This window comes from Panicum virgatum, chromosome 5K, assembly GCF_016808335.1.
Source record: "Panicum virgatum strain AP13 chromosome 5K, P.virgatum_v5, whole genome shotgun sequence".
In the NCBI taxonomy this organism is placed as follows: domain Eukaryota; kingdom Viridiplantae; phylum Streptophyta; class Magnoliopsida; order Poales; family Poaceae; genus Panicum; species Panicum virgatum.
The window spans coordinates 4,567,794-4,589,150 of record NC_053140.1 but is presented as its reverse complement, the minus strand read 5'-3'; the positions used below and the strand labels follow the sequence as shown (position 1 = coordinate 4,589,150).

At 46.2% G+C, this 21,357-nt stretch overlaps 2 protein-coding genes across 2 annotated transcripts; both read right to left on the bottom strand.

Annotated features, from left to right (window-relative positions):
• Window positions 1-2,194: 2,194 nt before the first annotated feature.
• Window positions 2,195-4,159, bottom strand: LOC120710439 (desmethyl-deoxy-podophyllotoxin synthase-like). Its single transcript, XM_039996127.1, has 2 exons — window positions 3,205-4,159; window positions 2,195-3,097 (listed from the first exon to the last, which is right to left on the bottom strand). Exons 1-2 carry the CDS (start codon window positions 4,114-4,116, stop codon window positions 2,411-2,413), a joined length of 1,599 nt encoding a protein of 532 aa, XP_039852061.1. The 5' UTR covers window positions 4,117-4,159; the 3' UTR covers window positions 2,195-2,410.
• A 4,182-nt stretch (window positions 4,160-8,341) lies between these two features.
• On the bottom strand, window positions 8,342-10,256 carry LOC120710438 (amino acid transporter AVT1J-like). The gene is made up of 3 exons (XM_039996125.1): window positions 9,972-10,256; window positions 9,267-9,877; window positions 8,342-9,067 (listed from the first exon to the last, which is right to left on the bottom strand). Exons 1-3 carry the CDS (start codon window positions 10,096-10,098, stop codon window positions 8,561-8,563), a joined length of 1,245 nt encoding a protein of 414 aa, XP_039852059.1. The 5' UTR covers window positions 10,099-10,256; the 3' UTR covers window positions 8,342-8,560.
• Between the last annotated feature and the right edge of the window lie 11,101 nt (window positions 10,257-21,357).

The following is a 21,357-nucleotide window of genomic DNA, read 5'->3' as shown; positions in this document are numbered from 1 at the left end:
ACTTTCAGCAAATACCCAAAAATATGTGTTTCTATGTAAAACTTTCATTTTTCTCCAAAATTATTGTCCAAAAATACGCCACAAAATATACAATGAAAAAACAAAGATTGCACCTGTGTCTGGACCATTAGGACAAAACAATTATGAAGATACAATTAAGTAAAACTATTTCCATTCATTTGATCCAAATATTGTGGAAAAAAGTAGGTACCCATACTATTTGCGCGTGGCACCTTTCTAGTTATGGATTAATGTAGCGTTTGTAGCCTCCAAAGCGTTAACTCCTCTCCATGCTTAAAACGAGAGAGAATTGCAGGGACTCAACAACACCACCTCAAAGATGATAGCTAGTATTTCCTTCCCTTCATCCCTCAACCAGTTTTATCGAGAGAGAAGAGAAGTGCAGGACTTAGACAACAGCAGCTCAACACCATCTTCAAATAAAGGTGACGTGACATCTTATAGGAGAGACGGATGTAAGAGTAGAACACTTCACGGACAAAAGAAAATTGCAGGACATGCACATGCCCAACCCACATGTACCTATTAGGCAGTACTAATGGAAGTGCCATAAGCATTAAATGACATGCCGCATCAGCAAATTTGCTGACATATGACAGAGTCATTTATAAGGAGAGAGAATGAGTTTCATGGGATGAGAGAGGAGTGGTTACAAGATTTCATTCTTGGTAACTGGCCTTAGCACACTAGGTTACATTACTTTTTCCAATATTTACGTCAACACGTTTATTACTCAAGGTAGTGGCCAAATCAAACCCAGTAAAATTAAGCAGTTTCATACCTACCAATGCGCTGAAATAAGCTAACAAATTATACGTCCTCCAAATCTAATTAATGCTCCGTTTACACATGCTAAACTAACGGGTCATAACCTACCTAGCTAGCTTTTTCTAGTTTATCATCATCATCACCGATATGGCATGAGCTAGCTAGCCTAGGAAGATATTCCTCGAAGCAATTTTATTTAGCTTCTAGAGAGATAACGCCGGCCGGTCTGGTCCAGCTGGGTGTTGGATTAATTACCCTTAATCTTATCATCGGGTTCTACGAGTCGTACGTGACGCCCCGTGCGTGCGTGCGTGGGTAAGCAAGCTAGCAAAAGCATCTGAATTTCCGATCCCATGCTGAACGAGCAACCGTGCGTACGTTGTGGTTGTGGATTAATTTCTCTCTCGCCCTAAACAAAAGGGTTTGCGTGTTGCCGCATGCATGCATGGTGGCGGCGATCTCGCCTCCGATCTGGATCTCTGCTTGTGCTGAACGCATATGCTTCGGGCCGGTCATCGTGTCACGCTGGCACGACGGAGACGGAGCGCGCGGCGGCCGGCGGCCGGCCGGTAGGCTAATGCTTTGCCTACGTCTCGGCGGCGCCTACGGGTGGGTGTGATGACTAAGCGATGGATGGTCCAAGTCAGCTGGGGGATAGATCGAGAATGTGTATGTTTCTGTCTTTCTGGCGTCCCGTGACAGTCCGCGCTTTAATTTGTGTGGTGGGGGCATGAATTTGTTGACTCAACATTTATTTTCAACAAAGATCATGACTCCACATATATTTTCAACAAAGATCATCTTTCATATATATGTAAGATTTGTTGATTTAGATTTTTTGCAGCAGTGTCGATCGATTCAATAATTCTCTGGTTATTTGATATTTTATGTTATAATTAAATAAAAGCAGAAACATAATATATTTTTCAGATTTCCTGCTCAACAAATGCAAGTAGTGCATGGTGCACCACCAAATAGCAGCCCTGTCGTCATAAGAAATATGAAACAAAGAAGGTTCTTAAGTAGACAAGCAATGCAAGCAGGGACGAATTCTTCGCCGAAATTAATAACATGGGTCCATTTTGTAGCAGCCACCGGAACAGCACATTCAACTGTTATTATTATTAGAGCAATGTTACAATGACTGCAAAGTACCCGATGGTACTTTGAGGTACTTTTGCCTTGAATTTTTATGGCAGTTGATCTATGGAAAATTAATTTATATTAATATTTGGTCCCACTTTTTTAGTACTTGGTCCCATATTTTTTACCACTATGTACTTTAGTCTAGGTACTTTCAGGTATTTCCTATCTTGGTCACCGTATGATTCTATTAGATGGACGGCTCTTGTTTTTTCAATCATTGTAAAAGTTCTCTTATTATTAACATTACATGACTCTTAGTTATTGCATACATGCATGCCCCATAATTGGGATCATATCAAAGAGAAGATAATAATATACTATTTTTTTCCTTTTCTAATGAGGCTATAGAAAAAAGCGTACACATATTTGTTACACTGTAGATAGAATTGTAGACAGAGCTGCATATATAGGAATCCATGTTCACTTCGGGAAATCGGGAGCAATTGAAGGCAAGTACGTGATGCTCGTATAGCAGCTACGGCATGGCTTGGGGCGGCACACGGACGACGGGATACAGGAGCAGGCTGTTCTTCCTCCGAATGGTCAGGCCCATCTCCTCCGCCATGTCCAACTCGCTTGGCTTCAACCCAGAAGCCACCTTCCAGTCGAAGTGATACAACAGGGCAGCGAGCACGAGCTCCATGTTTGCCTGCGCAAACTGTATTCCCGGGCAGATCCTTCGCCCGGCGCCAAATGGTATGTATTCAAAGTCCGTGCCCCTAAAATCAACCGAAATGGATTCAAACCGCTCTGGTTTGAACTCGTCGGCATCTTCCCAATACCTAGGGTCCCTGCCGATCGCCCATGCGTTCACGAGCACCGTGGTGCCTTTCGGCACATCATACCCTAGGATCTTGCATGACTCCATGGACTCCCTTGGGATAAGAAGTGGCGCCGGCGGATGCAACCTCAGTGTCTCCTTGATGACAAGCTTCAAGTACTTCATCTCGCCCAGATCATCCTCTGTCACCTTTGGCTTTCCATTAGGAATGCTCCTTACCTCGGCTTGCGCTTTCTTCATCGCCTTCGGGTTTCTGATGAGCTCTGACATGGCCCATTGGAGTGTGATTGCTGATTTTTTTTTTCGCGACCGTGCCTGGGCACATTTTTCATTAAGAAGGAGTGTGATTGCTGATGTCTTGCTCCCCGCGCCGTATAGATCCTGCTCGATCATGTGAGATGAATAATTTTGTTAATATTTCGAATTTCAAAAATATATACAAAAGTATTAAAGAAAATGAAGAATCCATGTAGCTGTGTTGCACGTACAAAGATAGCAGCTTTGATGGTTCCCGTGGTGAGAGGCACATTGAGGCCACCTTCCTTCTGTATTCTCAAGAGAACGTCCACGAGAGCGCCCTCCTCCACCACTCCGCCCTTGGCCGCCATGGTGGCCCTCAGCTCCTCGTGCTGCTTGATAGCGTGTTCCATGAGCTCGATGCTCTTCTTGTGCATCGCGTGCGATCGCCGCGCCGTGCCGGTGAGCAAGTTGACGAGCCACGCCGACGACGGGAACAGGTCGCTGAGGTTGAACCCCGAGGTGAGCTTGCTCTCCTCCTCGATCGTCTCCAGGAACTCCTCCCGCCTCCCGAACCGGTCGCCGATGAGGGCGCGCACCGTCGAGTCGGCGATCGCCGCGGCAATGAGCTCGGTCAGGTTCGCCGGGGCGCCCGGCGGGGTGGCGGCGACGGCGGCGACGAGGCGGGCGGCCTCCTCCTCCCGGACGCGGCGGAAGGACTGGACGCGGCGGGCGCTGAGGAGCTCCAGGACGCTGATCTTGCGGAGCTGCCGCCAGTGGTCGCCGTAGGGCGCGAAGCCGAGCCCGTAGCCGTCGGCGAGCATGATCCTCATGGTGGTGCTCCAGGGCCGCGTGGCGAAGGCGACGTCGTGGGTGCGCATGATCTCGCGGGCGGCGTCGGGGGAGGTGGCGACCACGACGGGGACCTCGCCGAGCCGGAGGTACATGAGCGGCGCGTCCAGGCGGCGGGCGAGGTCGGCGAGGGCGCGGTGGACGAGCGGCTTGCCGAGGAGGTGGTGCAGGCTGCCGATCACCGGCAGCTGCCACGGGCCCGGCGGCAGCCTCACGCCATTTCCGGCACGTTTCTTCTTGAGATTGAGGAGCAGGAGAGGGAAGAGGAGCGCCATGAACATGAAGAGGTAGCATGCTGCTGCTTGTTCCATGGCAGTAGCAGACCTTCTGATTGATCTTTCTTATGGTTTTGGATGTGGGCTGCTCAGGTCGTGGCGAGAATGGAGCGGTGCACACACGTTTATATACAAGTGGAGGTCGTGGTCGTCCATGCGTGCTGCGTGCAGCGCGATGCTAATAAAATATCCTAGTATACGCTTTCGAGGCTGCACAAGCAACGAATATTTGGGGACATTTCTCCTCCAAAAACATAGCGCGAGATTGATTGGATGTATGTATTCGGGTTCAGACGCTCTTCAGTCCTTTGTGCGAGAAAGCATGCAGGGTGCTCCCTACTGCATCTTTTTTTTTAGAGTTTAATTTAGGGCATAGGCCCCCGTCTTAAAAGACAAGAACAAAATGTTTACAGTATTGGGGGTACGGTGTTAACGTTGGATTTACAGTACCAACAGCCAACTTGATTACAAAGTTCCAGGAATGACATACTCGAAGAGACGTACAGATGGATCAGAAAACGGAACTGCAGAAAGTTCAGAGATGACCCTCGTCAGGATCAGACTTCTTCTTCTTCACCACTGTTCCTGTGGTGGTCACTTCCTTCAGGAAATCATCAGGATTTATCCTCACGATCGATCTGAAACTTGAATTCATTAGAATATCGATAAACAGGCATATCTATGTTTTCTTAACCTTGCGTTTTCTCGACTCGAGAACATTTCTTCCACGTCTTGACACCCTGACCCTTTCCAAGTGCATTAGACTAAACTCTCTTAAGCTATCAAAACCGGCTTGACCCACACCACCGAGGCCCCTAGCTCATCAGAACGATACTAGCACGATTAGAGTTTGTTATGTTCTAGATGACCTTCCTAATTCCTATGTCCTATAAACTCAACTATTCTTGCTCCCATAACTCGCTCAATCCCCATCATCGTCCTATATATTATGAGATCCTTTCGATACGACGATCCTTCTGTCTCTAAGCTTTGCTTGAATCAGTCATGGCTCAACCTCAACTGGGAAATAATTCTAAGTGTCGCTTTGAAGTCGGAAACCATCATGTCAAGTTTTAAAAATAAATAACATATAAATTTAACGGAGCCCCAATGCACCTATCATGTTATACGTGGCGACGCGACATTACGGTTAGCGCGCGCGGTTGGTGTGAAGTAGACCAGCTAAGTGGTAGTTAATGCGAACACATTCGAGTATGATAGCCGATTTTCACGTCTAGGTCATCTCCCAATCCAGAACAAAAGAGTAATCATTCTTGACTTTATCATGCATGCTCTACTATGGAAAATTGTCTCAGTTCAAGCCCTACTTTTTTTATAGATGATTCAGCTAATTAGTTTTAAGATGAATAAACTAATTAGCTTATCTTAAGTGTCTTATATTTAAATTTAAATTGGAGGACATTTATTAAAGGTTGGAAGGATTGATCTCAGACAATCTAAAACGTTACATATTAAGATGACAAGCAAAGATTGAAATGAGAGGATTATATAATTTCACCACTAGAGTTTATTTATTTGACAGCATGTGTTCCGTTTGTTGCTCCCTCTCTGTTATATCTCATTTTATTTAAATTGTAACTTTAATTTGTATTACGACATTGCATCAGTTTCGTTATATATATCCACCATGAAACATATCCTGATAGTATATTTATTTTATAGTATGTTAATATATTTCTTAATAATAATGTGGTTAGAATTAGTGAAATTTAGCTTGAAAAGATATCAAAAGAAAATCGCGGAATATCTGGCAGCAAGAGTTCAAATAGATAGACTCGTTATTATAAAAAAATAGCTATACTTTTACTTTAGAGATTGACGGACGTGCGTGGCGAGCCAGCTTGCAGCACGGTAGCAATTCCACAGTCCAGTCTTGAGGAACACGAGATCTGCTTATTTTATGTGATTTGTATCTTTTTTGTTTAAGTAATTATTGTGATATGAATCACCACTAATCTTATGTGATTTGCATCTTTTTTTGTTTAAGTAATTATTGTGATATGAATATGTAAGACCCTACATATATATAATTTTTTTGTTGGGTTTGAATGTTTGAAAAGTACTACGAGCAGATTTGTTCTGGAATATAGTTTTAATTAGAAAATATACAAAAGCCACATTATAGATATATTATAATAAAATACTATTCTATCTTAGATATATGATGATGACTAATTAGCTTGCCCGTAAACACCCAAATTTAAATTTGATTGGAGTATCATTCAAAGATTGGAACAAGGATTATTTACTTCAAAGTTCAAACAACCCAAAACAATTCAAATTTAAATTTTACTACATTGAATTACCTTGATGTTCCATGAATTACTTGATAACAAGTATACTTCAGATTTTGAATCCATATAAAGAAATGTCGAACCAAGAGATTCAAGATCATCCCTTTTTAATTTCTGGCGAGATTGAACGGACGTGGCGACGTAAGATGTTATAATTAAGTCGTCTACTAACAGCTCTAGCCCGCCTTCTTCTCGAGGTACACGAGCTCTTTTTTTTTTGGCAAGGAGCACCAGTGCAATCTCACAAGCTATAATAAACGGCTACTGCTAATTATCCGTGAGATGTGATGTGTATCTCTTATTTTAGTGATTCGTGAGTACTTTATGTGTTGTCTTGGAATGTTTGGAAGTGATACGATTAGAGAGTTTTCATCAAAATTAGTATTAGAAAAATATACTTATTCATATTGCTAATTACTAGCTATTTCAAAATGTCTTATAGTTGGTATTGCGACTCGAAAGGATCATCAATTCAAAGATTGGAATGATAGATTACGGACAACTCAAAACATAACTTATTGGTGGTGTGCAATTACGAGCTAAGATTGAAACGAGAGGATTATATAATTTCGGTACACGGAATATTTGATAACATCCAGCAGATTGTTGAGTATTTGATAACGTAAGTTGAACCAATAGCTGTTCCATTTAATAACGGCGCATGCACCTTCCTTCCTTCTCAAGGTACACGAGTTTAATTATGTTTTTTATTCCATAAGTCTAGTTGTACAAGTTATAGTATTGCTGACGCGGAAACGCTCCACTCACGCGTCAAATACCGAGCATGTCACATGCAGCACGTAGGGAAGCACTTCGTGACGTCTCTGATGTGCACACCTATCAGATCAGTCTTGTCGGGGCAGGCGCATCTTGAGTTTTCGGGGTCGGCAGGCCACCTAGAACGACCTCAAATGCGATCTAAACAAAGAAAAACTAACATATTGAGGTTATAAGAGCTAAAGTTTGAAAAAGACAAAAGAAAAGAAAAATATAAAAGATTGTATTTTGATCGATTTAATACTCTCAATCGGCCGAGGGAGGGAAGGTCTTGGGGTCGAATATTACACAAATCTCGTATCAAAATACAACTTCTAAACCGAATTGTACAGCCTGGACTGATATGGATGGTCCACAGAACCAATCTAGGGACGACAATTTTACTCGCGGATGCGGATACCCACGGCTACCTGACCCAATGGGCGAGAGTTTGGGTCTGAAATTTTACTCGCGAGTATAGGTGAATGGTGCACACCTTAAGAAGTAAATGGTGAATGTCTAGACAGTGGTAAGAAAATTTTACCCTGGTGCCTAGGCAGCAATAACGTGGCTTGGCCCCTTATTACCCAAAATTTTATAATAATTATAATCTTCTATTTAGATAATGGAATTTTCTGATCTCTACGGTTTAGCTTACACAACCTTCAATTATTATATTTTTTCCAGCTTCGTCTGGATTAACAGGAGAGTGAAAAATAACAATTATAACCTAGTGAACTCATATCATTCCAAATCTAATAGTCAAACAGACCTAATAGTCAAGCACAAAACCATAGGAAATTAGGAATACAGGATAAAGCTTTCATAGGTATCAATTCGAATCATGATGAACCGGCTTTAATTTGATATTCTTATTTTGATACTACATCCGTTTCAAACTGTAGTTCGTTTGACTTTTTTACTCTAAGTTTGACCACTCGTCCTTATTCAAAAAAATTGTGCAAACATTGTCAAATTTAAGTCATTTTGAATATCTGTATTGATAAAGCAACCCACAACAAAAAAAAGTAAAATTTTGCATAAATTTTTAAATAAAACGTGTGATCAAACTTGAGGTCAAAAAGTCAAATGACCTATAATTTGAAACGATGGGAGTACATAGGAGAGCTGCGTATGATTAAGGAGAAGAAAAATATATGTTCGTTACATGTCACCAACGCGGAGTCACCGGGCTCTCGCAACACCAAACTGGTATTGCCGTATTGGTATTGATCGAATATGCCGGTACAAGCCACTCCGCCGGCCAGGCTTCCTGCTATGTGTTTGAATACGCGTGCACAGAATGTGCACGCAATGTCTCAATCGATCTAATCCCAGAGCGGCAGCAGTAAATTGCATTGCCACACGTCATGCATCATTTCCTGAAGAAAATTCGCCACATCAGCAAATCACATCGTCAGCTCGTGGATAATCTGCACGAGCGATGAGTACGTCCCGGTGACCACGAGCAGCGATCCGAGCACCAGGATCGCCGCGATCGCCGCGGCCTCGGCGGCGCGCGCCGGCCGGCCGAACACCCTGACGTAGCAGACGCACGGCAGCAGCACGCAGGCGCCGACGCTGAGCAACGACCCCACCAGCGCCATCAGGTACCCGAAGAAGGGCAGCGCGAGGGCCACGGCCACCGTGCTGAGCACCAGCAGCGTCCTCACCGCCACCGAGCCGGCGGCGCCGCGGATCCTCTCCTCGACGGCCATGGCGATGGGCGTGACCACCAGCGCGTACTTGGACAGCGGGCTGGCGATCGTGGTGTAGATGGCGATCTTGGAGCTCAGCCGCGCCGCCGGGAGGTTCAGGGTCACCTGGGACTGCACGCCGCCGCCGTACATGAGGTAGCCGAGCACGGCCATCGACCCGTAGTTGAGCGTGCACAGCACGAAGCATATCGCCAGCATCTGCATCCATGTGCACAAGATTATATTTGAGCAAGGTTGACCAATGAATTTATTAACATTTTTAGAGAATTAATTAGCTTGCATCACATGTAGAATGGAAATCCACTGAATTCTTCGTTGTGATGACAGGCCAGCAAGAACATGTAATGATGCATCATCAGAAATTCAGAACATGGTGTCCTCGTCCTCGGATCCATACCTTTGGGAAGAGACGCTTTTCCTTCATGGAGGTGTAGAGCGTCGGGAAGACGGCGTGGCCACAGAAGCAGAAGGTGTAGAGCCCGAGCGCCGTGGGGAGCCTGGTGGGCCGCAGCGCCGTCGTCCCCGGCGCGGAGAACCCGACGCCGTCGACGGCCGCCGCCCAGAGCACGCTGAGGACGACGAGGACCGACGCGAACACGCCCGTCGCGGAGACGTAGGCCAGCACGCCGAGGCTGCGCAGCCACGTGGTGGGCGCGACCACCAGCGCGACGAGCACGACGAACAGCTGCCTCCCGGCGAGCGACGCGGGGCCGAGGCCGACGCGGGCGCCCGGGAAGAGCTTGGCGAGGTTGTCGCCGTCCACGATGAGGTAGCCGATGGCGATGAGGTAGAGCTCCGCGTACATGAAGCCCGACACGAGGAGGCGGCCGCCGCGCCCGAAGGCGCGCTCGCCGATGTCGGCGAACGTGCGCACGGCCGGGTCGACGGCCATGCAGCGCTGGAGGAGGAGGCCGGTGTACCAGCAGACCGCGGCCACGGCGATCAGCAGCGCCAGGCTCAGCCAGCCCCCTTCCGAGAGCGCGTAGGGCACCGAGAGCAGCCCAACCCCTGATGATCGGCTCGGCGATGTCCAATAAATCGATCAAAGGCATGGTACCAATCAAGAAACAGTACTGCAGCAAGCAGAGAACAGGCACAACACCTGACAAGGCATTGAGGCCGTTGAGGCAGGTCTGCACGAAGCTAGCGTCGCCGTCGCCGTCGGCAGCCGCCTTCTCCGGCCGCGCGGCCTGGTAGCGCCGCCCGAGGAGCGGCTCGTCGGAGCCCATAGGCACGACGAACTCTGACTTCTGACGGGCAGATGCAGATCGATAGCGCGAGCCGCGCAATAGTAGGTCCTCGCGGGCGGCTCGCACGACCCTCCTCTTCTCGAGGTACAGGAGGTCAGGTTTTCTTAGCAAAGGAATATACCAATAATGCAATCTCGCATGTTAAATCACTGCGACTAATAGTCTGTGAGATGTGATGCGTATCTCTTTTGTTTTAGTGATTGTCCGAAGCCAATTATTGTTCAGAAGTTGACTACTATTACTTTTTTTATGTGTTATTGTCATGCACGCTTGAAAGTGATGTGACGATTAGATTTGTCAAATGTCAACAAAACTAACCGTTCCTGAGCATGTATTTCAATAAGAGAAAGCCAATATTTCAATCTTCAACCATAAGTTCATGACCGGTGTCCCTGCAAGAGGATGAGAGGGCTAGAGAAGACTGGAGAGAGAGACTAAGGTCAACGCGCGTGATGACGGTCGACACCGACGACCACGCCAGAAACTTTGCACTGCAGGACAACGGCGTCGGCACGCTAGCCTCACCGTAGCTGGCGGCCCAGCTGCAAGGGGTGAGATGGTGCAAGGGGCCTTTTCCCTTCGCCTTACTTGGTGTAACAGCCAGAGTAACAAACAGATGCAGTGGCAGACGCAGAGTTTGAATTTAGGGGGGCTTGTTCTTCCTCCTCCTTATCTCCACTCATTTCTTCTCTTTTTCTTCACTTCTTTTTCTTTTTTCTTCTCATCTTTCTCCTTTGATTTCAATGGAGGTTTTTGGGGAGTAGGAGGAGCCCCCCTTAAATCCGCCCCTGAACAGATGCAATGTAATAAATGCACCTAACTACTCTACCCTGTTTTCCTTTCCTTCCAACACCATGGCCAATCCATCTAAGGAGTACTCGGTTCAGAATTCACGTTCCAAGTATCCTAAATTTGGCAGTTTGAGCAATAAGATTTACTCTTCTGTGGCAGTATAGATAGGTTTTACCTCCGAGTATCCTAAATGTGGCAGTTTAAGCGATAAGATTTACTCTTCTGTGGTAGTATAGATAAGTTTTACCCGATGGGAGAATGCCAAGGATCATTTTCAGTATGCTCTCCAGGGGAAGCAAAGCCATGCTCATCCGTGGCCACTGTTTCTAGGGTACTTCTCGGCAAAGATTTCTTGTGAAGAACATTTGCAAGCGAGTCCGCTCATATATAATGCCAGCGAGTGGAGTGTTGAAGTACCAAGAGAACCAGAGCATGCAAACAACCAGAAGAGGAAAGCAAAGCGAGTCGGGGATTGGAGGTTGTTCTAGTTTCGACCGTAGTCATGCTGGCTACTTCAGTGTTCCTGCTGGGTTTTTTTTTAGGGGGGGAGGCTTTGGTTCGGTAGCTTGTTCGCCTCCGTGCCGGCGTGGCGGCATCGGCGTGGGCAACCACTCTCATTCGACGGTGGAGCCAACGGGGGAAAGCAGGGGGCCACGCCCCCCCCCCCCCTCCAACGGTGCGAAAAATAGTTAATCTATCCTCTTCTTTACACCAAATATAATTAGATAAGTAATTGATAGCAAGTCTAATATCTCGTAGCTCGCGTTGCACTTTCAATTAAAGTCCACCATATTACTCAAGAGGCAGCAGCTACAAGCAAGCAAGAAGTAATGCTCTAAGAATCTATTTGGCATAGCATCCTCACCGGCTTCACCACTGTCAAAATGTCATTTTCAAAATGATTTCATTATGGGGGCAGTGAATAAGTCGTAAAATGCCTTTGCTTACGTGATTGAAGCAAAAAATTGTAGCTTCTGCGGCTATCATGATCCCAAATGAATGAAACCGTTTTACAAAATAATTTTTAAAATAGCTTCAGTTTAACTTCATAAAAAAATGCAGCCGAAGTTATTTCAGTAGGAGTCATATATTGAAGAAGGCCCCGAGAACGGGGAGCTGAGGGTCACGAAAGGGGTATTTAGATCATCTTTATAGTGGTAGAGATGTGTAATATGGATGCAAATTAAGGGGTTATTTAGATCATCTATTATAATGAAAGCAGTGAACAATTTAGATAAAAAATTTATGGGAGGCAAACCCCTAGAAAAGGACAGCAAAGGAACAGGAGAAAAGGAACACCACGCTACTGGTAACCTTAGGAAGGGATTACTGATGCGCTGTCCGTCGTTGCTCTGTTCTTTCTTGCATCAACACTTGACTGCTTAATTAGTAGCTTCTGACTTCGTCGATCCTCCAATTCCCATTCTTATTTTGTTCATTCCCCCAATTAGCCAATAGACGGCTATATTTTATAATAATTATTGGGCTGTATACACTTTGTAGAGGCCGGAACTCGTTTTTATTATCTAAAAATTCCCATTCTTATTAAGCTGCTGCATTGACAGTCTTCCAAGAACGCAGCAAGAAATCGATCAGGGAGCCGATCGAGTGCAGCGCGGCATTACAGCCTTAAAGAAGCTGCCTCGCTTCCTTATCTGAGTTGTGCTGAGAGCCCGAGAGGCAGAAGAAAAAGCCAAAACGTAAGGACCCAACATTTCAATTTTTTTCGCAATCGTGACTGATGCATTTCACATATTTCAATAAGAGAAAGCCAGTATTTCAATCTTCAACCATAAGTTGATGACCGGTGTCCCTGCAAGAGGATGAGAGGGCCAGAGGAGAATGGAGAGAGACTAAGGCCAACGCGCGTGACGACAGTCGACGCGGACAATCACGCCGGAAACTTTGCGCTGCAAGACAACGGCGTCGGCGCGCTGGCCTCGCCGCGGCTGACGGCCCAGCTGCAAGGGGTGAGAGCCATGACTTGCAGTTGCAGGTGCCTGGTGGCTTCAGCCGGTTTCTGTACAACACATTGCTTGGCACTTGGCACGGCTGCTACTGGTAGGCTCATTTTGGTGTAAATGGCTTCCTAAAGTTGCTGCGCCATGAGTTGCACATGGATTGCCATGTAATAATATTTTCAGGACTTGGCGATACATTTTCTTCTGTAATTGATTGCTAACCTGCATGGCGCGAACTGCTAGTGTAACAGCGATTTGTTCAGAGGCAGTAGCACGTAGTAGTAGCAGTAGAAGTTACAAATGGCTTCATTGTGTCAGAGAACAAGTCTCTTGTAGATTGTTGTTGGGGATTGGAGCCTCCATTTTTATCTTCCCATGACCATGCTGGCAAGGAACATTTTACATGGGGTTCTCTGTACCTTATCATGCTGTTTTTTTCTTCTTCTTTTTTGTCGTTGTTTTTGGGCTACAAAGCACATTTTGCTATTCTCCAAGTTCCTTACTTCTGAGGCAGGTATTGGGCCTAAAGCCCAAAGGACCGGCGTGCAGTGGGCCACATTCGTTAACAATGGCCCAGAAGGAGGAAGGGGTTAGATAATAGGGTTTTTTTTCTTTTTTATATTTTTAAAAAATAAAAATTTCAAAAATATATGTCCGTTTTGAAATATTTCAAAAATACCCCCGGTCGTCCTCCATAGGGCGACAGACCTTAAGTGTATTTTTTTCCTTCAAATTCGCAACGAAGTCCCTGGAAAAAAAGAGCCTGTCGCCCCCCAACAGGCGACAGGGGCCTGTCGCCCACCCCTGGGGCGACAGGGGCCTGTCGCCCGTTGGGGGGGGGCGACAGGGTCCCCTCCTCCTATATAAGCCCTGGCCGCCATATGCCGCCATTCCCTTTGTCATTTGAGCCAAAAAATTCAGGAAAAAAGAGAGGGGTGAGGAGAAGAAAAACGGCGAACCTCTGCCGAATTGCGTACTTGTGATCTACCGGTAACTTCCGTATGAATCCATTGATATTGTATAGCAATTAAATTTAATTAGCGGATTAGCTGAATTAGATTTGGTGCTTTAGAACACTCGTTTAGTATTACAATTTCAGTACTATTACATACTTGTTTTTAAATTAATTATGAATTAGAATAGAATTATGAAAGTACCTTATTGATATTGCAGCATAAGGCAATGGCTGCCTCCAATTGTGGAGGATTTTCATGGACCGAAGAAAAATCTAGTATAATACTTGATATCATGACACATCTTGTTATCAGTAAGAAGTTGGATCCCTTAGCGGATGGTACGATAGAGATGGTGTTATCCAAAGTAGTAGAGTTTAAAGATTTCACATTATTTCGAGGTATTACGACGCAAGATGTAAAGGGACACCTGCTAGAACGTCGGAAGATATACATGAGAGTATGTGAACTAGCGAATCATCCTAATATCATTGGATTCTTACAAAGTTCTTGTAAGATATGGATGCGGCCAGAGGTGTATGAGATGCACATTAAGGTAACTCTCATTCAGTTGTAATCCCATCCGTCATTTTGAATCCATATTTATGAAACAGTAACATTGTTTTTTTAATTATATGCTAGGATTACCCTGAGGACACGGAGTTGATTAACAAAACGATACCAAATTTCCTTAAATTGGTATGTATCTTCGGTGGACTTATGCCGCAAACTAGACGAAGGAGGCGGATAAGATCTTCGGGTGATAGTACTTGGCCTGCGCAAGAACAGATGCCCGGAGGTTCGTCGAGTCATGCTTCAGCACCTCAACCGCCAACTTGTGTTAACTGGGATGACGACATGGATGACTTCATACCCCCCAAATCATGGCCTCCAACACATGATGTTCCTCCCCCTGTACATGAACGTAGATCCAGAAAAGAGAGAAAGAGAAAGCCAAGAGGTTCGTCGAGCCATAGTACACCACATGCAGCACCACCATCTGTCAACTGGGATGACGACCTAGATGATTTCATGCCATGATCTATAACATATGATGTTCATCGGTTTAAGATGTATTCGCATTTAGTATTGTTAATGTTGTATTATGCTTGTATGTATGTCTCGTACCAAACTTGCATTCACTGGACATGTACATAATGTCGAGTTTGAATCGTACTTAGTCGTAATGGAGCATCGAAGTATAAACATACCATCTATTGTATGTAATGGAAAATACGAGAGTGATCAGAGGCGAACGTTGAAGTGTATAAAAAGCACTAGGGCGTCGGACCCTCTTAGCCCTCTGCTGGGCACGGACATGGCCCTCGGAGCTTTTCATGTGACTAGAATACTATAAAGCACACATTTAATTAATATAACGATAAGAAATAAGAACTATGAAATGCATTACATAATGTGAACCATCAAATTTTATATCATAATACAACGATAATGAAACACACATCACACATGCAGTGGCATGGCAGAACCCGTTGCAAACTACGGTAAACAGATTCCGGACTAACCTAACATGCCTTAGGTAATTTAAAAAAACAGAACAAACACAACGATGCAGCAAGTCTCTAGCACTAGGGTAGTTCTAGTAGCCGTACTCCCACGTAGCAAACTGCGTTGAGCCTTCTCCGCAGTATGCACCCATTGTAGGTGGTGCAGGCGGTGGTGCCGGAGGCGCAGGGCCCTTCTTCTTGTGACAAGGACAGTTGCAGTAAGGAATAGTGCATGGTTCATCCTGAGAACCGGCAGCATTGCTGGTATCATTAACTTCGTCGTCTTTGTTACCCTCGCTCACTTCCTCATAATGGTTCACCTTGCATTCCAGATCAAAGATCTTTATCTGGAGGTACTCGATGAACTCCTGAACAGAATCAATTGATGCAGGATCGACCCACCTAGTAAAACCACAGTTTTCTGGAGCATCGGAAGACTGCAAAACAAATTTCATGTAAGGTGTCTCATTGAAGATAAAGAAATGAAACAACCGAGTATTACCCATGCGTGTGGACATTTAAAGAAACGCCGACCGTCATCCATCCCATCGGTGCACATCTGCACTAAGCAGCCCTCACCATGTCTGCATTTTGGCCACGGTTCTCTACGGTTATCGTATTGTCGAAGAGGAGTTTCATTGGTAAATTCACTCTTGTGCTATGGTGGAAACTCAAACACTGGTTCCGGAAAGGAATCAGGTCCAAGAGGCCCCTCCCATATTATGGGGTCTCCCTTTCTTCCCCCTTTTCCTTTCCCAAAACCGTAGTAATTCTTCCTGCTAGACCCACCTCCAGACATTGGGTATACAATGAGGTTTGGTGTTTAAGTGCTGCTGGGAGTTCACAAACTTCGGAGTATTTATAGGCGCACAAAGGTCTGATACCCGAAGTGTGGAGTGTAAATGCACCTAAAAAGCCTACATGACAACACAGTGAAGAGGCTAACTGACCAAACACTGAAAAGGCTAGATTCGATTCTCGAAATGACTACTCGATGCATCTCTGTGCATGCAGACTCACAGCGCTGCATTGATGCCGCTCGGTCGATCGTGCCTAGATGCTGCCTTCCCCACTACACGCCACAGACCTGCGCTGTAGAAGGACAGGTCCGTCGTCCTCGACAGAGAGACTGCTTTGAAGGTGAGCTGGAGTGGTTGCCGTGTTGTCACATCTTTTCGAAATAGTGGAAGGGCACTGCTATTGGGCCACGTATGCCTGGGCAAAGAATGCGACATTTGGGAAACCCGTGATCGCCGTGCTGAGCAGTGGCAACCTGTGATCTCGTAATCGCAGTTAGATACACTATGGTTCCTATTTTGAGCTATTCGAGCGTGTAGTCGTCATCATCGTCGGCAGGATCTCGGCCGCTAACTCCTACCGCACCTAACTTGTCCTTCATTAAATCACGGGAAAAAATCGCAAGAACTTCCCTTATTTCAGGAGCATTATGGAACCCACAAACATAATAAGTTCACATCAATAGTATGTATAGAAACAAATGATAAGTAAACTAGCACAATCATAAACATCGGATACAAATAAGCTGTCCACAGCTATCTCATTACAAATAAACATCAGAGATACAAACATCAGATATATCTAACCACCCCTAGGGCGTAGGACCCTCTTAGCCCTCTGCTGGGCACGGACATGGCCCTCGGAGTAGGTGAGAACATCCGGAGACCTCACCTGTCGCTCAGGACGCACAAGGGGATGCGGTGTCTGCTGCTGAGAGATCCCAAGTGGTGCTCCTCCTAGCTATGAATACCCCAAGACATCGGGGTCACCTTGCGCGGCAGGCTCTTCTGGACTCAAGCTGTCGAAGTCGTCTAAGGTGAAGGTCTCGTTATCTGGTCGAAAGGAGGAAGAAGAAGGTCCGGCGCCCGCATCGGGGTAGAATCCTACGCAAAAAATGTTGATGTTAGCGTACGCTCGTATATTTTGTCATGACATGTAGAAACCGAAATACGAAACATAAACTAACCTGTGTAGATCGGTATCTGTGGCCCCGGTACCATCCCTGGATACGGTCCGCCAACTGGTGCTGTCCCTCTAAACATTCCAATATGGCCGAACACAGTAGCTGGATCGTATCCTGTATGTGATATAAGTAAATATGTAGGAACACTTGATCTAATTTTAAAGAGATATGTACGTTACCTGCACTTGGGAAGAACTGCGGCGTCGGCCCGTGCACGGTCGACGGACACGGGAACGACGACGAGGCCTGGGAGGACCCGTGGCTGTCTTCGTACTGCACACGGCTTCCCAAGTTGTGCACTACCTGACACAACTGATCACGCTGCCTCGACCATGCCTCTGTCTGCTCAAACTGGGTCATTGGGGATCCGGCACGTACCCTCGTCAAGTAAGTCGAGCAGTCCGTCTCCATCATGTTGCAAAGGTGAAACTGCATCCATTCAGTAAAGGTACAGTCACAAACACATGAATTATCTTATCAATATGATTATATATATATGCAAATATGATCAAGAGACTCACCGCGCCAGCTAGTGCCTCCACGTGGTGCCGGGCATATCCATCCTGAGGCCTCGCCTGGTGTGGCTGCGGGTGAGTGTCAACAAAAACCAGACGAGCCCGAGTCCGGGGTAAGTACCAGGTGAGGTAAGCCCTAAAGGAGCTGTCTGTGTGTGGTCCTGTTGGATGGACCAAGTGTTCGTCTGCCTGTTCCCATTGGTCCACCCACGGCTGGATCTTGGTGAGCCAATCATCAGAGCACGGCAAGCCACTCCTTGACAACCTACAAAGTGGACCACGAAGAATCGTTAGATTCAACACGAATGTATGAGCCAAGTTCATTCATAATTACCTGTGGTCCTGGCGACTGACACGCTCCAACGCGGTGGGCACCGGAAACTCCTGGCGCTGGCCAAACTGTCTCCTGACTCTCCAGGGGCAATATGCCTCAACCGCGATGTCATAAACCAGGACGGCGGAAGTAAGCCATAGGCTCGCATTCGCGGAGCAGTGCGAAGACAGGACTGCTGGTGCACGGGTAGCCACAGCCTCTGGGTTGTAAGCCTCCCAGACAACGTCCTCGGGCGTCAGCATGTCGAGCTCCGAAACAAACTCAGGATATGCGCGTCTAACTTGCGCATGCGCCCAGGACCTCTGCATTCGGAATAAGTAACATTAAAAGTGCGCTAATGCATCATGTAACAATGAATAACAAAATTAGATTTATTGCGAACGTACCTGACGCCAAATCCAGATAGTTCCCATAGTGGGCCTCTCGTCCTCCTCGTCGCCGTACATGCCCCCGTGGTAAGGCTCGTGGCTGACCATGGGCCGACCAACGGCTAGCCTCTCGTACGACCAAAGCTGTAGCAGTAGTGGGCACCCTGCCAGGATAGCGTTCCCATATGTCTTCATGTAGCCGTCGCAGAGTCCACGGTAAGTGGCTGCAAGTACCGCCTCACCCCAGCTGTAGGGCGGTACGTCCTCGTCCCCATCCGCAATCTCCCGTGCATACGGAAGGAGAATCCTATCGACCGAGTTGCCATGAGTGTTGTTGAACATGATGTAACCAAACAACCAAAGTAGGTACGCCTCCAACGATCTGGTCACACTGTACTTGTCGGCATCCGCCGCCAACAGGGCAGGCTGCATAAATAATTAAGATTAATGGTTTAAACTGACAATGGAACATGTGAATTGTAACAATTAAATTTATATATGGAATGAATACGTACTGTAAACTGTAGGAACCAAGTCTTCGAAGGACCTGCTGCTCGCGGGTGCGGGTTGATCGGACATGCTTCTTCCACGCGGTCACCCAGGGCAAAACGGGCCTCCAGGTCATCCTTCCACGAGGCCGCCACCACACGCGGACCTACAGCCTCCCCGGCGATAGGGAGGCCGAGGAGGTAGGCCACGTCCTGCAGCGTAGGAGTCATCTCCCCACACGGGAGGTGGAACGTGTGTGTCTCCGGCCTCCATCTGTCAACGAGCGCCGTCAGGAGGGATCGGTCGAGCTGAATAGGCCCAACCTCGACAAGACGGCTCAGAGTCAGTAGACCGGCCTCACGTAACCTACAATAAACAAAATTGTCTAAATAAAAGAATACCGACGAATACATAAGTGATAAACAATAATATTTCATTACATACCTGTCACACCAATCGTGGTGTATAGAGATCGCCTCCCCGGGTGGACGAGGACGTAGCACCTCTAGGACTCGGTGCTCAACAACTGCAAAGTAAGACCTGTGGCTCGAGTCGATAACTGGGTCTAGCAAGGAGTCCATCTCCATACCTGCATTTTCAAAAATATATGAGAACACATAGGTACATATATGTTTCATACAAACTGGACACATAGGTACAATAATATTTCATTACATACCTACAATATTTCATTACTACACATTATAAATAATGAAATACAATTGTGGATCATGACACCGAATGCCTTCCACGAGCAATTCTCGCCAATGCTCGTCTGAACGTAGGAGGTGCTCCATCTCTGGGATTTCCGGAAGGACCGACGTCAGCAGCATCGTAAAGTGCATTCTGAGGACACTTCTTGTAGTTGTGACCCAATGCTCCACATTGGCTGCAAAGCTTTTGTGCCTTGCTTGCTTCCGACTCGTCCATACCATTCCGAATACGACGTGTCTGATGGCGGCCTTTGCCTTTCTTAGTGGCCGGATCAGGAATAAACATCTTATTCTCATTATCCTGAGTGAAAGGCCTCACAATTCCAATCCCGTATACCTCATGTCCCCAGGTGGATACAGCTGCTTCCTTGCTGAAGTAAGGTGAAACAAATACTCCTGGCTACAACGCAGACTCTGCACATGCCACAATGAGATGGAAGCATGGCAAATGCAATAACTTAGCCTTCATGCAGGAGCAGAAGGCATTACCATCTATTGTAATCAAACTCTCCTGTACCACCCTATCTCTACGGATACCACGACCACTTCTATCCTTGCATAGAACCTCAAATCTATGCTCCATTGTACATGTCGATATGACGCGGTGCAGTTTGGCCTTTTCAATCTTCTCTTGCATATATTGTGTCACTCTTTTACAAAATTGAATTTGGGGGTTGCTGATGTTTATGCTTGCAGCCGTGTAACGCTCTCTGAAATACTTCATGCACCCATACATGATGAACTCAACAATTCCCACAAGAAGAAAGGCACGACAAGAACGCATAACCATATTGAAACACTCTGCAGGGTTCATTGTCTGAATACCATACCGTATTCCGTTGGTATCATACAGGAATGACCATTTCTCCTTAGGTGCACCTCGAATCCAGTGTGAAAATGGCTTCTCAATTGAATCCCTAGCCTCTGCAGCCTGACTCGTGCCTGCTCCTGATGCCTTTACCTTCACTAGCTCTGCAGTCAACTGATCAAGCATCTGCCATAATGCATTGAATTTTCTCTGTTGATTTTGGGTGCACAACCTCTTAAACAGGTTCTTAAGATCCTTGTTCTTGAAGTGGTCATAGAAATTTGCACCTATATGCCTAATGCACCACCTATTTTGGACATCGGGCCACAATGGAGGCGTTGTCGCAGTTCCACGTTGCAATTTCAGTATTGATTGCAGCAGACCTGCATGCCTATCACTACTAAGGCACACATCTGGACGTGCAGCAACAACATGAATCTTCACTCGTTCAAGGAACCAAAACCAACTGTCTATGTTCTCATTCTCAACAAATGCAAATGCGAGCGGAACTATTTGGTTGTTGCAATCTACACCGATTGCGGTGAGTATCTGACATTTATATCTTCCAGTCAAAAATGTGCCATCAATGCAGATCACCGGAAGACAAAACTGAAATGCTCTAACACAATCACCTATGCAAACGAAGGCTCGTTGCATAATTTTTTGCCCCCTAGTCATGGCTGGTACGAGGTATGTGTCATAAAAGCTTCCAGGATTTCTAGCAGCAACCTGGGATAACATACGAGGTAGGTTATCATATGATGCATCGTATGTGCCGAACCGCATCTCGAACACCCTTTGTTTAGCCCGCCATGC

Excerpts from the sequence above, each read along its gene's own strand:
- LOC120710439 (XM_039996127.1), bottom strand. The coding sequence starts at position 4,116 with ATGGAACAAGCAGCAGCATGCTACCTCTTCATGTTCATGGCGCTCCTC. Across the intron at positions 3,098-3,204 it reads CCATCAAAGCTGCTATCTTT|GATCTATACGGCGCGGGGAG; the intron begins GTACGTGCAACA and ends ATGATCGAGCAG.
- LOC120710438 (XM_039996125.1), bottom strand. The coding sequence starts at position 10,098 with ATGGGCTCCGACGAGCCGCTCCTCGGGCGGCGCTACCAGGCCGCGCGG. Across the intron at positions 9,878-9,971 it reads CGGCCTCAATGCCTTGTCAG|GGGTTGGGCTGCTCTCGGTG; the intron begins GTGTTGTGCCTG and ends GCCGATCATCAG. Across the intron at positions 9,068-9,266 it reads AAAAGCGTCTCTTCCCAAAG|ATGCTGGCGATATGCTTCGT; the intron begins GTATGGATCCGA and ends ACATGGATGCAG.